Here is a 16,097-nt window from a genome sequence, read left to right as displayed (position 1 = left end):
TAAATCCCCCCTCCCTCCCCCCACAAAAAACCACCACCACCACATTTTATGCAGGCCTATAAGTATCCAAAAGGAGGGAGCAAGGCAAGAGAATAAAACAGAGAGGAAGGAGAAAGGAGGAAGGGGAAGAGAGGGCCAGGGCCCTGATTCATAAAAAGTTGTTATGATAGCAACTCCTGCTGGAATGTTAACTACCATGGTAACAGTGAGAATGCCCATTTCATAAAAAAGTTATGATAGCAACTCTTGCTGGAATGGCAATTTTTATTATAAAAGTCAATCAGGAAGCAGAATTCTCACTTTTGCCATGGTAGTTACCGTTCCAGCAGGAGTTGCTATCATAGCAACTTTTTATGAAACAGGGCCCTGGCCCTCTCTTCCCCTTCCTCCCTCTTTTTTATCTACTGGCGACGCATTCCTTCATCACAGCCTGGAAACCTATGCAGGGAGTACGGCTTCACACACAATCAGGCTTCATGAGTCCAAGGCGAGTGAATTTCCCATTCACTTTGCTTCCAATCCTGAAGCTTTCTCCAATTGTTGTAGCAATTGAACACAGCACAGCTGCGACCTGAACTTCTCCGATTAATGCTCATTGTGAATCTTACAAGAAATCTGCTCAATTGTTACAAAAAAAAAAAAAAATCGAACGAATGTACCAAATACCCTATTGACTTGTGTACTATAAAAGTTGATTCGCCCACCGCAGCATGGCGACCAGTCTGCTGCCCTCTCACGTTGTGAAATTGGTCTTTATATACGCTCTCTGACTTTACATAGGTTACTATTATCAAAATTAAAATTTGCCAGAGGTCCCTGAACTTTTTTGAGAATATTGTAAGAATCTAAAACCATGTGATCATAAATGGCATTTTATGTCTCCCGGACAAGCCCCCAGAAATGTCACATGGAGACTCAAATAAAAAAGATTCAACACATGCCATTTACCATAATGAAAAATCATCAGGGTTTATTTAGCACAATTAGCATTAAAGTGAATATATTGTCTCACTATCCATACAGTATATACCTCACTCCAACAATGATGGGATTAGGCCCTGAATTAGCCTATCTATCCTTCACCATTTGGTATATACCTCTAGTACCTGTAGGAATGTTTAGATATCACTTGAGTACATATTTCTCATACAATCCTGCACTGTTAGTCAACTTTCAATTCGAATATCATAAGCTCTCTACACCAGTTACTAATCATAGTGAGTTGTGACGGACACCAGAACTGTGTCGAGTTTGAACTCCTACAAACAACTTCTACAATCAGCTTCTACAATATGTTCAGTGCACGAACTCAATACATAGGCCTACTGGGCTACTCGCCATTCAACAATGAAAACATCGACAAAAACACATGTCTTATCTGAAAATCAGTTTAGGTTTTCTTCATAAGATTGACATCCTTTCTCTGTATAACAGTTTCATTTCAAGCATTATCTCGCTTTGATACAGCTCACCAGTTCAACGATTGATGACAGTCGGTTTGGAACTGCTGTGCGGGTGACTTTACTTCAATATACATGTAGTTCAAACCGCCAACTCAGTCATCCAGATTGTGTATTTCGTCCTAAGTCCCAAGATCACGTGCCATCTACATTTTGAGAATGCACATAACATATTCTCTAGTATGCATTCATTTATTTTATACACGTGCGGAATACAAATGACATACATAACTTCATATTCAGTTAACAATTACTGACATGCATTGCCTTTAACATTATATGAAGCATTATTTGCTGATTTTAGTACATTTCCAGTTCGAATTGTTACAAATCAAATACAATATTCTACCATGGTCTAGCACAGTTCAGCCATGTCTTTCAAGCATTTGAAAATAACTTAATTATAGTAGGTGAATTACAAAAGTTTCATTCGCTTACCGATAGCTTGAGTTTCACAGGCTTGAAAAAAAGTGTTTAGTTACACTGATGTAACAGGCTAACTCTTCTGCCTTTGGATTATGAAAATAGGTAGCTCTTGAATAATCTTAGCAAGTTCAGGAAGAAAAGTAAATCAAATTATCTTCAACTGTGTTTTTCAGAGCAGCCAAATTCGACTCTCCCTTCCTCATGGAGTTCAAGTTGAGGTGTGATCACTCTCTGTACACGTACGTGAATCCCTCCAACTCAGTGTAAAAAGTGGGCGGAGCTAAATCGGATTTTCGCGCCTAGCAACCCCGTTAGCAACGCATGTAAGCATCGTTCTGCTCACTCTCCATAATGTCTGCGATATTAAAATCCTAAAAACCAATAGAATCGTTAAAATGTAGTAAAGCTATGAATGTTTATCATTTACATTGACTATCGGTGTACAAACTCATACCGAATTTACCAGCAAGTGACGGTTATATTACGAATTATCAGCAATTTTAATGAGTGATACAAAGTGCCAAAATTTATGAGAATATAGTGTAAATTTTGTATAGCATTTCAAAATCCTTAATTTAAATATTTTCATAATTTTTCATTGCTTTAAAAAACATCTTATCACATTTAGTATAATTTTTCCGAACTGATAACGTTGATAGATTACTGTTTCTCGGCTTTATGAGGAAATGGCAGGCCTTCAAAATCAGGTTAATTTTTGTTATATTTCTAAAAGAAAATTGTTAGATTCGAACTACTATACCAACTGTTTGCCAGAAGGAGGGTTATCATCTCATAATGTTGTGTAAATGATACATTACAATATATTTTAGGAGTGTAGTAATCCATGTTAGATAACATTTTTTAGGATGAGTTTCGTAATGAAGAGAAAAATCAAGTTCATTCTTAGCACGCGAGCCGCAGAACGATAATTTTTAGCGCGCGCAGACATGGCTGATCCCCTGGTGTGTCGCGCGGGATTATCTAGTCCTATACTGGTGTCGGGTGGTATATATTCCACGTACCTTGTCCCATTGCAGTGACCACTGTAGAGTTATATAGTGCTTCATTTTGATACTCAATCTGTGAAATACCGATATCGAAAAATGCTCGGAATATACCTGACACATATTAATGATTTCATTTTCGAGAATTATTATTTCTTTCCTGCATGAATTACAAAACGTCAATCTTATAGGTCAAGAATCATGATAGAAATTGTCAAGATTTGGAAAATATCATGTTAAGTTTGCCCAATGTCATCAGTATCTCACTGTATGTTAAACAGAAAATATAGAACAACTGTATTTTTTGTAAATTCCACGGCCGCCTCACGAACTTAAAGAGATGGTATATACAGAAGAAGAGGAAGGGCCGGGAGCCGGGTTCAGGTGTCTCAAGCGGATCGGGAGAAAGGGGGGGGGGGGGGGGGGTCCTTTTCCCACTCTCTTTCAAATAACCTTATTTTCTAATATTAATTCCTGTTGTTTATCGTGGAATTTTACCTTTTATCATAATTATAATTCTATACAATATGAGGATCCTACTATAAGTTTTCAAGCTGTCCTGTTCAAGATTACTGATTTTTTTCTTCGGGTCCCATTAGCCCCTTTTTCATCAATCATCTTCTCGGTGTCTCTGCTACCAAGATTGACTAGGGAGTGGAGGGAGGGGGGGGGGGGCGGGCATAAGTTATCATCACTCACTTTCGCCCCAGACAAGTGCCTGTTTGATATATTTTATTGCAAGAGCTTCTCTTTTCCTCCTATCTCCCTGTTCTCTCTTTTTTTTGTTTTTGTGTTTGTGACATTTTATATCTCAAAGATCAGCTCTCCCAATCTAAATTTCAACCGTCTCATATTATTCCTTCCCTTCTGTTATGGTCAAGCTCTCCTCCAATAAAACTAACCTATTAATATTTGCCCCTCTTATTTCTACCGGCCTGCAATCTCATTTTGGTCCTTTTCAGTATCCCTCATCGACCCCTCCCCATTGCAACTCACCATGATTTTAAGTCATTATCACGAGAGCATGGATAGGAATATTGCAGATCTATAAAATTGCTATTACTTTGATTTTAAAATAATTTGAGTACCCCCCGGCGGCCATGCACGTCGGTTTCATATATGTCGCATGATGGTATAGGTGGCCGTGGAATTTACAAAATATACACTTGTTCTATATTTTCTGTTTAACATATACCGTGAGATACTGATGACATTGGGCAAACTTAACAAGATATTTCCCAAACCTTGATAATGTTGTAATTTTATACAGTCAATGTTACACATTCTTGACACTAGGCAGTTTGACTTTTTTGTAATTCAGGAAAGAAATAATAATTACCGAAAATGAAATAATTTATGTGTCAGGTATATTCCAAGCATTTTTAGATATCGGTAAACTATTAATTTCACAGATTGAGTATCAAAATTAAACACTAAAACTGCACAGTGGTCATCGCAAGGGGAAAAGGTACGTGGAATATACAACCCGACGCGGTATCGGACTGGATAATCCGAACGGACAGTCAAGGCGATCAGCCCTGTCTGCACACGCTAAATTTATTATTCTGCGGCTCGCGTGCTAAGAATGAACCTATTTTTTCTCTTCATTACGAAACTCATACTGAAAAATGTTATCCAACATGGATTGCTACACTCGTAAGTTTTATTGTTATGTATCATTTACACAACATTATGAGATGATAACCCTTCTTCGGGAGAACAATGGTATAGTAGCTCGAATCTAACGATTTTCTTTTAGAAATATAACAAAAATTAACCTGATTTCGAAAGCCCGACATTCCATTTTAAGCGATGGAGAAAATAGCCTACCAACGTTATCAGTTCGGGAAAATTATAGTTAAAGTAATAAGATGTTTTTTAAAACAATGAAAAATTGTGAAGATATTGAAAATAACGATTTTGAAATGCTATATGAAATTTACGCTATATTTTCATAAATTTTGGCATATTGTATCACTCATCAAAATTACTGGTAATTCGAAATCTTATCCACACTTGCTTGTAAATCTGATATAGGTTGATACACTGATAGTCAATGTAAATGATAAGTATTCATAGCCTTACTAAATTTCAACGATTCCATTAGTTTTTAGGATTTTAAAATTTTCAATATCGCATACATTTTGGAGAGTGAGCAAGACGGTGCTCACATGCGTCGCTAACAAGATTGCTTGGCGACCTACCGCGAGAGGGCTTTTATAATGGCGGGCTCCACTGAGTTGATACATAGCCTATAGGTGGTTCACGTACGTGTGTACACTAGCAAGCGACATACAATGTATAAAACCCAATTGAGTGCATTGCTATGTCCCCTATTCAAAAGACAAAATGCTAAACCAAGACAGGTATGTCTTGCACAGCTGAATAACTCCTCACCATCAATGGCACACTCACTAGCTTCTCTCTCTCTCTCTCACTGACTTTGATTCAAAGATATTGCATTTTCAACGTGACAGTCACATTTGCGAAATTATAAAGCTTAATACCTTTCTTTATTTTTTTTATGGAATTCGCTCAACCTTCACCAATAATTTTCAACTATTTTTAGCTCATCCGGCCCAAATGGCCAGATGAGCTTATGCCGTGGCGTGGCGTCCGTCGTCTGTCCACAATTAAAAATGCTTCTTTTTCGCCATTTCAAGTTCGATTTCCATTCTGTTTGCTTTAGGTGGGGGAATAAAAACTTGTACACAGAATTTTGAAACTCGATAAATATGCTAATTTATGCACATTTTTCAAAATTCCTAAAAAAATGCTTCTGCTTTTTTTTTCTTATTGACCGAATTTATTTTTTTTATTTCATCTGGTAGAGCTTTATGAGGTTCACCAAACCTCTACGCAGAATTTTTAAATTTTAACCAAAACAATTTTTATGGTAATTTATGCATATTTAAAAAAATTACATATAATGCTTCTTTTTTATTTGTTGACCAATTTTGATTTTTTTTTCTATCTCGCAGAGCTTCATTAGGTTCACCAAACTTCTACACAGAGTGTTTAGATTTGGAGAAGAAAATTATTTATGCTAATTTATGCAAAATTCATAAATCACCTGTAGCAAATGTCTCTTTATTGTTGACTAAATTTCAAAATGCTTCTTCTTCGTCATTTCAAGTCTGATTTCAATTCTGTTTGCTTTATATGATAGCATTAGGTGGGGGGGGGGGGGGGGGGGGGGTTATTTTTAAAAATTCTCATAAAATGCTTCTTTTTTAATAATTGATTGATTATGATTTTTTTCCTTCCATCTGGTAGAACTTAATTAGGTTAACCGAACTTCTACACAGAATTTTGAAATTTTCAGTAGAAAATTATTCATGCTAATTTATGTGAAATGTATTCATTATTCACTGAAAATGCCTCTTCTTTATTTGTTGACCGATTTTGATTTTTTTTTCTTCCATTTGGTAGAACTGCATGAGGTTCACCAAATTAGTACACAAAATTTTGAAATTTTGTCTAGAAAATTATTTATGCTAATTTCTGCAGTTTATTTGTAAGCCACAAAAAGCGTTTTTTTTTCATTTATTGATCAATTCCAATTTTGTTTGCTTTCTATGATAGCTTGAGGTGTAGATATAAAATTTCAACACAGAATTTCAAAAATACTTATTTATTTATTGATTGATTTTGATTATTTTTGTTCCATCTGAGAGCTACATGAGGTTCACCAAGGTTCTACACAGAGTTTAGAAATCTTGACTAGAAAATTATTTATGCTTAATCTACATGAAATTTAATCATATATCGCAAAAAAATGCTTCCATGTCATTTTTTTTTATCAATTTCAATTCTATAGCATCAATTTATGTCACCAATGTAATTCACTACAGTGTCAAATAAGCTGAAATTAATTTTTTGTTGCGAGATGCCGGATGAGCTCCACATTATTGATGCGCCAGTTATAACATTTTTTTCTTCAGGGTATACTTCCCCTTTAGTTACCGTATTTAAAAATATACACTCTAAAAACAAGGAATGCTAACTTAACATTTGAAAGGTTGGAGGAGTGATAAAATTTTCTAAATGTTGCATTTACCAGTTTAAATGGTTTATCCCAACACTTAAAATGTTGGATTCAGCTTTATCCAAGGCTGGATATAACATTCATTTTGAAAAGGTTGTCACTCCTCCAACCTTTTAAATGTTTATTTAACATTCGAATTTTTAGAGTGTAGTACTTAGAATAAGAATCTGCATGCGAACAGGGGGCTAATAATTGCGTTTAAACACATTTCCTAATGATGGGATCATACGTTCGATTGCTTTCAATGATCGTTTAGTGGTAATGCGAAGCACATTAAACATATCAAGACACTTCGAAACAATCAATGCTCACCTTTACCCGAAAAATCCTTTCAATGATGAAAGACCGACCATCACAGAATCTATATAATAGAGGAAAATGTCATATTATGACATATCATTTTGATGGAAAAATGAAAAAAAAACGTGTTGTCGGAAACATATCGATGGCCTTATGATCTCTAAATCCGTTTTAATTTTGTTAACGAAAATTGTCTAATGGAAATCTCCCATGTCAAAGGATTACCCCTTTTATAGACCCCTAGCATGTATATCAAGGAGGAAATGGCCAGTTGGGCCTCCAATTCATATACTTCGGGAACGTAATAAAACCATGTGGTCAAATTATTCAATCGTCATGACAATGCAGTATAATACAAAATTCGTTTTTGACCTTGTAAGGTCCACGTTTTTTTTACTTGCAATACGTTACGTAATTTAGTACTAAAGGAAATTACGATTTTCATAACGTCATCAATGTGTTATAAAAAAGAAACGAAAAGAAAAATAAGTGATGACAATAATTTAGTATAGGCGTAATAAAATAATCAATATTATTTTCATTGCTTTACTTTTTCTCTAGGCTCTTTAAGACAATCGTTCATTTGAAAATTGTGAACGCAGTTGCAAATTCAAATGATCATTGAGAGTAGGAAAAAAATAAGGGCACACAACTTTCTATAAACTGTACATGTTGCATTGATAGAATTGTGGTGGATTTTTAATTGCCTAATCTTTGTAGCTGATTCAATTTTAATCTAATCCCACGTCTATTTAAAAAGGCAACCACGTACAGTATGTTTTATTGTCTAAAAATATCAACTCACTCTAGTTTAAGTTTAACCAATTGTGCCAAAAATGCAAACGACTCGAGGACTTCAACAGGACCTTTGTTTTCGAAAAGTTTAGCTTCGTGCAATGTAAGCGTACTATTTTTGTCGAATAGCAGCCTCGGTTCTCCCTCTGTGTCACTCTGGAAAGGACTCTTAAGTAACGGGAATGATGACGGAGTGTTGCGAATAATTATTCGTTTGAGCTTCTGTCCTCCAGTCCGACGAAGAGCAGATGCGATCTGGGCTATGTCCCCCTCTGCATCCTCAATATACATGTCCGTCAAACCAGTGAGCGATGAAATTACGCTTTTCAAGCATTGTGACGTCACTTTCTCAACTGATAAACTTCTGATGGATGGTAGCTCAGGAGGAGATAGAGGGAAATCGATAGATGTGTCTGAGATGGTGAGAGAAGTTAGCATCGGAAATGATTTAAGGGATCCCCATAATCCATCTGTCACAACGGTTGTCAGAACAGAATGCTCGAATTTCACATTAAGAACCTGTAAAGAAACATGAAAGGGGGTGGTTAGTCGAGAACGGACCCACAGAAGAAGAATCTATTATCCCTGGTATTAGATGCCACAATTAACACCAATACTTTTAACTATTTCGAAAATAGAGTACCGTTTATTTTAAAGTAAAACGGACTTTTTACTTGTCATTTTAAACCTGTTTCCATTTTGCCCCATGGATTAACCAATTGATTTGTTTTCATTCTAAAATGATTAAATCAGTTAACATTAGACTATCAATCGAGGGGTCCACGATTTACAAGCACAGCTTCACAGTGGACCTCTCCATTTCCAGCATGTTATTTTCAGCCACAAATGTTCCATAATCCATATTAAGTTTTAAATGTATAATTTAGATGAATATATATATACATATATATATATATATATATATATATATATATTGTGTTACATGTTTCTTTATTACATTTTAATTGTTATAACTGTATTTATGATGGATTTTTGTGTACTATTGGAAATGAGAAAAAATAAAACTGAATGGTATGAAATAGACCTATGTGAAGTATAGCATTATCCTATTTATCTAGAATTATTATCTGACATTTAGAATACCTTCTGTTTCAGCTCACTTGGAAGATTTTGCATCCCAACAGCAGTGTAGACTGTCGGTGACTTCAAAAGAATACTTTGTGATGTCACACACCTTTGCACCAGTGATGACACATTTCCATCGCTAACCCCTGACTCGGACGAACAATCTAAGAGAATACGATAACGCTCACTCTCTGATAAATATTTGTTTGTCAGAAGCGTCTCCATTATTCGAATGCAGAGGCCGTTTTTTGTGCCAGCAGCAAAACGAATTAGATTTTCATATTCACCAATGTTTCTTTTAATCTTTCTCAGCACTTGGTCTAACTTAGAGATCTTCCAATTCAGCTGCAAATGGCTTGTTTTATCAGCGAGGAACGTTCCGGCTGCGTGTTCTTGGGCAAGTTTGTGATAAAATTCTATAGTAGTAGAATTTGTTTTGTTAGTTCGAGGAAGGCAAGCGTTTGATACAGTTGTCTTAGATACTATCCCTAGCTCACAAGCCATATCAAGGGCAGAGGGAATCTTCTGAAAATCACGAGGCGTAAATACTAGCTTCTTAGAATCATTAAGAAGACCAGTGAGAGCAACTTTACCCAGTTTGTGGATAATTTCGTCTAGAGTTTCAGGCGTGAATAATCCATCCGTTCGTTCATTTGCGTGGTGCATAAAAAAAACGTTTACTTTGTCGAGTATTGCTGTCTGGGTTGAAGTCTCACTGTGGAGTATATCTTCAGACCATAAATGACAAACCATGAGGCAAAATAGTGGGGTTTTGACTAGTTCCTCAATAAGTGGTTGTTCATCGAGGTAACATTTCAGACCATTTGCTTTCTTAGGTTTCTGAACTGAAGTAAAGAACCTGTCAATGTAATCACGTGTGCTCTTTCTTGAGAAACCTTCGATTTCCATCGTTGTGTACACCCTCGGTAGATCTTCTTTACCGAAAACGTCTTCTAGGTGAGGTCGAGTTGTTACAAGAACTCGACATTGCATAAGCATTTTCCAGCGAAGAATGCTCATGATATTACTTGAGGAAGAGATACCGGCATACTCATCGAGCCCATCTAGTATAATGTGACACATTCCCTGATGCTGTCTGATGAAACTTTCTAGCCCCTCTGGCGTCAGATCGTCAACATCACTCAGGAGTTGTGATATGATTGCTTCTCCGATCGATGTACTGTGACTTGTGTTTCGAAACTTGACTACGAACAAAAGTGGCAAGTCTTCTAATCCTGACCCCTCCTCTCTGTGAACCCAGTCATATGCCATCTTAGCGACAGCTGTCGTCTTTCCTCTTCCAGCTGGTGCCGAAATAAGGATTCGAGATGGAAACTTTCCGTTTACTTTTGCTGAAAATATTTTTCCAACAGAGCCTTGCAGTATTTCTTTTTCTTTAATATCTCTTCCTCGAGCGTCCTTCTTTACCATGGTAACAACGGTGTGCATTCCCTTGAACTCTGCATAATCATCTTTGTCCCAAGGTTTCATTTGAATTTTGCAAAGTCGATTCGAATATATATCCTCCAAGATTGTGCGACATTTTCCAACAGTCAGAGAATCCGAAATCTTCTCACTGTATATATCTGGAAGATGTAACAAAAACATTGAGCAAATTGACTTAAACCACGTGATGTATGCCCTTGCAAATAAAGTAAATACATAAACATGATGAATATAGGTAGCTAAAATATGAAGAAATTTAATACAATAGTAAACATGTCGAATGTGAAAAATAAAAATCGGTAGAATGTGTGCAAATGGAAGCAATCCCTTGGGTAAGGGAAAGTGATACAAAATATGTTGCATCGAAACTTGTTTGCATATATACTATCACTACGTCAGTGGTTTTTTAAGTCCCATTATACAATGAGTATTAATGATACACGTGATAAGGCCATATACAGCTTTAGAAAATCTGTCTTAATGATAATAAACTTTAAGGGTATTATTTGATCATATAGTTAATCATATATTCTAAGGTCTCCGCTATCAGATGACACCAAATAAGTTAAATTTGCGTAAATTAGAAAACAATATTGATAATTACATGCTAATAGATACAGCGTGCCCCTCCAAAAATATCCCTCTGACACAGGGCTTAATTTATTCTAAAATGTGGTAGCATTCTTAAATATATGTTCATGAGTAGAAAGCACATGATCTGACTTCTATGAAAATGCTATTAGTCTAGCTTCAGAAGTTTTGAAAACACACTCTGTTACGTAAAAAGCTGCATTTTAGTCCATTCCAAGTTTGCAGCATTGATATATCTCTGCATTGTCTATGCCCCATTAACTCCCATTTTTATATCTAGGATCTAAATAGAGACATTCCCCTAATCATATCCAGGATCATTGTTTGTTTATTGTTTATTCAACAAGGGGTAGCCCATTCAACATCAGTTGATCTCCCATGGGGCCCCTGTACACGAGAATGTAAAAACAGAAAATATTTACAGATAAAAACATTCAAAATAACATAATATATGCAAAAAAATGCAATACAAGCAGAATTGGGAATACATCAATAATGAACATTGCAAAATTAGAGAGATTATAGTTCAATGGTATTCAAACATTCAAATACATAGATTTTACAAAGTAGCGGGTGCCATCGTAAACCTTAATTATCAATCGACCTGAGATGCTTTTTAAGATTGTATTTAAATGAATGTAAAAATGACGATTCACGTATATGATGACCGGCAGGCTATTCCACAGTTTTGGACAGGCGTAAAATAAGGAATGTTTGCAATAATCAGAACGACACCTTGGAATAACAAGATCGTGTCTGACGGACTGCCTCGTATTTTTCGAATGGGTTTTGTTAAGATCCTGAAAATAATTTGAGTTGTATTCAGGTGCGAGTCCATGAACACATTTATAAACAAATATATATCGAAAATACATGATTCTGCACTTGAAGGCCGTCCATTTAAGATTAGAAAACTTTTCTTTAGATGGGGTATATATGTGACATCTAAGGATCAAACGGGCTGCTCTTTTTTGGAGCTTGGTAATTCGATCCACATGAAATTGAAAACGATTACCCCATATCTCACAACAATAATTCATTTGTGATTCAATCAGGCACACATATAATGATTTCAGGGTATCATTTTCTACAAAGGGGTGAATTCTTTTTAACATAGCAAGTCCAGCAAATATATTTTTACAAACAAAATCTATTTGATCATGCCACAAATGTCTATCAATTATAACACCTAGACATTTGATGCTAGAGCACTGACTTATCTCGTCACCATTATGGTTTAGGTGAATACAATAAATTCTATATATATGTGAAGTTTTTTTTTACTCCTTAAGACCACGACTTTTGTTTTCTCTGTATTCAGATATAGTCTATTATCTGAAATCCATTTGCATATAGAATCATAAACTTGGGCATGTTTTCAAGGACATAATAACCTGGATCATGTGACCTAAAACTTCAGTAATACGTTATTACCCCTATATCCACATTTTATACACTATAATCTGTTGAATTACCATCATAACTTTGAAAAGTCATGTGTCCTGAAACTCGCACAAGATGTTCAGTGATACTTGGTTACTCTTATGTCCAAGTTTTATGAATCAGATGCGTAAACTTTCAAAGTTATGATGGCAATTCAACAGATTCCCCCAGATGACCAAAGTTCATTGACCTCCAATTTTGGTCATGTGACCTGAAATTTGCACAGAATGTTCAGTGATACTTGATTATTCTTATGTCCAAGTTTTATGACCTTTTTCTTTTTTTAATCATCACTTTATTCAATATTAAAAATCAAACAAAGTAACATAGGTGAATACACAATAAAAAACCCAGGTCATGAACTAATAAATTACATGCAGGGCAACATATGTAAATTACAGAGAAAACAAATCACAATATCATCAACAATAGAAAAAACTTTCAGTTATGATGGTAATTCAACAAACACCCCCAATTTGGCCAAAGTTCATTGACCCTTAATGAGCTTTGACCTGAATCATGTGACCTGAATCTTGTACAGGATGTTAAGCGATACTTTATTATTTTTTTATGTATAAATTTCATAAATCATATCCATAAACTCTTCAAGTTATGATGGTAATTCAACAGATGCCCCCAATTTGGCCAAAGTTAATTTACCCCACATGTAAATAACATTTGACCTTGGTCATGTGACGTGAAACTCAAGAAGGATGTTTAGTAATACTTGAATAACCTTATGTCCAAGTTTCATGAACTACGTGTAGGTCCATATATTTTCTAAGTTATGATAAAATTTCAAAAACTTAACCTTAGGTTAAGATTTTGCTGTTGATTTTCCCAACATGGTATAGGTTATGAACTTTTTCCTTTTTTAATCATCACTTTATTCAATATTAAAAATCAAACAAAGTAACATAGGTGAATACACAATAAAAAACCCAGGTCATGAACTAATAAATTACATGCAGGGCAACATATGTAAATTACAGAGAAAACAAATCACATTATCAACAACAATAGAAAAAAACTTTCAGTTATGATGGTAATTCAACAAACACCTCCAATTTGGCCAAAGTTCATTGACCCTTAATGAGCTTTGACCTGAATCATGTGACCTGAATCTTGTACAGGATGTTAAGCGATACTTTATTATTTTTTTATGTATAAATTTCATAAATCATATCCATAAACTCTTCAAGTTATGATGGTAATTCAACAGATGCCCCCAATTTGGCCAAAGTTAATTTACCCTACATGTAAATGACATTTGACCTTGGTTATGTGACGTGAAACTCAAGGATGTTTAGTAATACTTAAATAACCTTATGTCCAAGTTTCATGAACTACGTGTAGGTCCATATATTTTCTAAGTTATGATAAAATTTCAAAAAATTAACCTTAGGTTAAGATTTTGCTGTTGATTTTCCCAACATGGTATAGGTTCATTGACCCTAAATGACCTTTGACCTCAGTCATGTGACCTAAAACTCAAGCAAGATGACCAGACATACTTGATTAACTTTAGGACCAAGTTTCATGAACTAGGTCTATATACTTTTTAAGTTATGCTGCCATTTCAAAAACTTAACCTTCGGTTAAGAATTGATGTTGACGCCGCCGCCACCGCAGAGTGAGCCAGGATGGACCCACAGCGGCCAAATCCCATTATTCACACATTTGTACGATTAAATTAGATAGATAGGGGTAATTTCACCTGTAGAACTCAATAAAAGTATTTTAAAATATTGATTACGTCGTTAAAATACTGTTTTTCGATTGGCTGTGAACATTTGAGAAGAAATTACATGTTTCTAGTTCTACAATAAGTTTCAAATTTTCAGAAACTAGTTTTAGAGAAATTTTAGCAAGAATTAAGCATATTAGCAAAAATACAAACAGGCAAAAAAAACCCTGAAAAGTCTGTGCTCGGGGTACAAATAATTCAATTGGTGACTTGAGTATCGCTTAAAGAGGGCGCCCTACCATGAATCTGGAATTGTAAAATTCAAAGTGAAATTGTAAAAAACAAATGCGAAGGAGTATTTTCATTCCCTGGGTACCTATTTCACCTAGAACGGCGTATACAAAGTTATTTTAATTATTGTAAAAAATAAAATAAAAACGAAAATGCATGAATAAAGCATGAAACAGAAATAATCCGCTGTCTTTATCAAACATGAAATGAACTGTCAAATATTGCTTTTGCCCTTCTGAACATGCTCAAGGTTATGATTTGATGAGCCTGGTTAGCTCATGGAGATGTTCGAAAGGGGGTGATATGCTAGAAATTGCAGAACACACAGCAGAGCTCCATGCATACAAAATTGGAATGGGCTGAAAACACCAGTGTTACGTAATAGACTGTGTATTCAAGCCCACTAAAGAGAGACCAATGATTTTTTTTTATAGAAGTTAGAACATGATATGAGCTTTCCAGTTGCATACATTCCATTGAGAATAAATCTATTGTTTAAAATGATATACCAAATATCAGGAGGACGCCCTGAAGAGCGTGCATTTTAAACATGCAGCCCCCCCCAAAAAAAAAGGGGGCGGGGGGTTATAAGGGGTAATAAATGACAATAAATATTGATCTCCGCCCCTGTTTTATCATTATTTGTATAATGCTTATCAGGTTCACACGCCTAAATTGGTTTAAGGCATTAATTCTTAAATCATAAAATTGAGCCAATATATTAATTCAACATGATTCCCTTGAATATAGCAAACGAAAAATCTGTTTTAAATGGGGGATGGGGGGCGGATCAGGAAGTTCATGATACATATTGATGCAATATTTTCATTTCAATGTAAAAGATTCTGAAGGTCTGGATAAAACCCACCTGGGGTATTCAATGTCTCTTTGAGATAAGTTTCAGCAAGCATGACTAGATCAGCATCAATAAGAGCTTGTTTCAGCCTCGGATAATGAGTGTATGGCTCCACGGTCTGTCTCCAGTCAAACAGCATGCCACGTGTTCCCTTGCACGTGACCCTTCCTTCGAGTCTGTTGGTCGATGTATATCTATTGATGGCTGCTTGTTCGAATCCGAGTTCCCGTGCCAATGCCTCCATCTGTTCATCCGTCTCGATGTTTTTAGCTAGCTTACAGAGAAGATCATCGGTAATACCCCCGTCAGTCGCCATACCTATCGTGCGATAAATAAAATTAGATGATTTGACCATGGAGCTATACGATTTTAGATTTACAACCCTTTTTTCAGAGAGAAATATAACAGAAAATACAAGTGGGGCATAATTTTTTTTCGACAAACTTCCCCGTCTACTATTTCCTGAAAAAAAAATCAAAGAGAAAAAATGCATCATAAATTTATTATTGCCGTGAGTCATTAAGTCATTTAGGATATTCACACTTCAAATATTTTACGATCGACAATTTGAAAAATACATGCAAAGTTACGACCAAACATTAGTGTTTGTCCGTTTCAACCCACAATCGTGAAAGGGGCGTTTCTATGTAACTATACATTTTCG

The 16,097-nt window shown here is 35.5% G+C and overlaps 1 protein-coding gene across 1 annotated transcript; it reads right to left on the bottom strand.

The window, feature by feature from the left end:
* Positions 1-8,039: 8,039 nt before the first annotated feature.
* Positions 8,040-15,749, bottom strand: LOC121416777. Its single transcript, XM_041610252.1, has 3 exons — positions 15,446-15,749; positions 9,138-10,705; positions 8,040-8,552 (listed from the first exon to the last, which is right to left on the bottom strand). The coding sequence occupies exons 1-3, from the start codon at positions 15,747-15,749 to the stop codon at positions 8,040-8,042; spliced, it is 2,385 nt and encodes a 794-aa protein (XP_041466186.1).
* Between the last annotated feature and the right edge of the window lie 348 nt (positions 15,750-16,097).

Source organism: Lytechinus variegatus, chromosome 6, assembly GCF_018143015.1.
Source record: "Lytechinus variegatus isolate NC3 chromosome 6, Lvar_3.0, whole genome shotgun sequence".
Classification (NCBI taxonomy): Eukaryota; Metazoa; Echinodermata; class Echinoidea; order Temnopleuroida; family Toxopneustidae; genus Lytechinus; species Lytechinus variegatus.
This window is presented reverse-complemented; position numbering and strand designations above follow the sequence as displayed.

Bases quoted from the DNA above. Each gene is read 5' to 3' on its own strand.
- LOC121416777 (XM_041610252.1), bottom strand. From the start codon at position 15,749: ATGGCGACTGACGGGGGTATTACCGATGATCTTCTCTGTAAGCTAGCT. The intron at 10,706-15,445 runs GTGGGTTTTATC...TACATCTTCCAG, and splicing joins AGAGACATTGAATACCCCAG to ATATATACAGTGAGAAGATT. The intron at 8,553-9,137 runs GTATTCTAAATG...GTTTCTTTACAG, and splicing joins CAAGTGAGCTGAAACAGAAG to GTTCTTAATGTGAAATTCGA.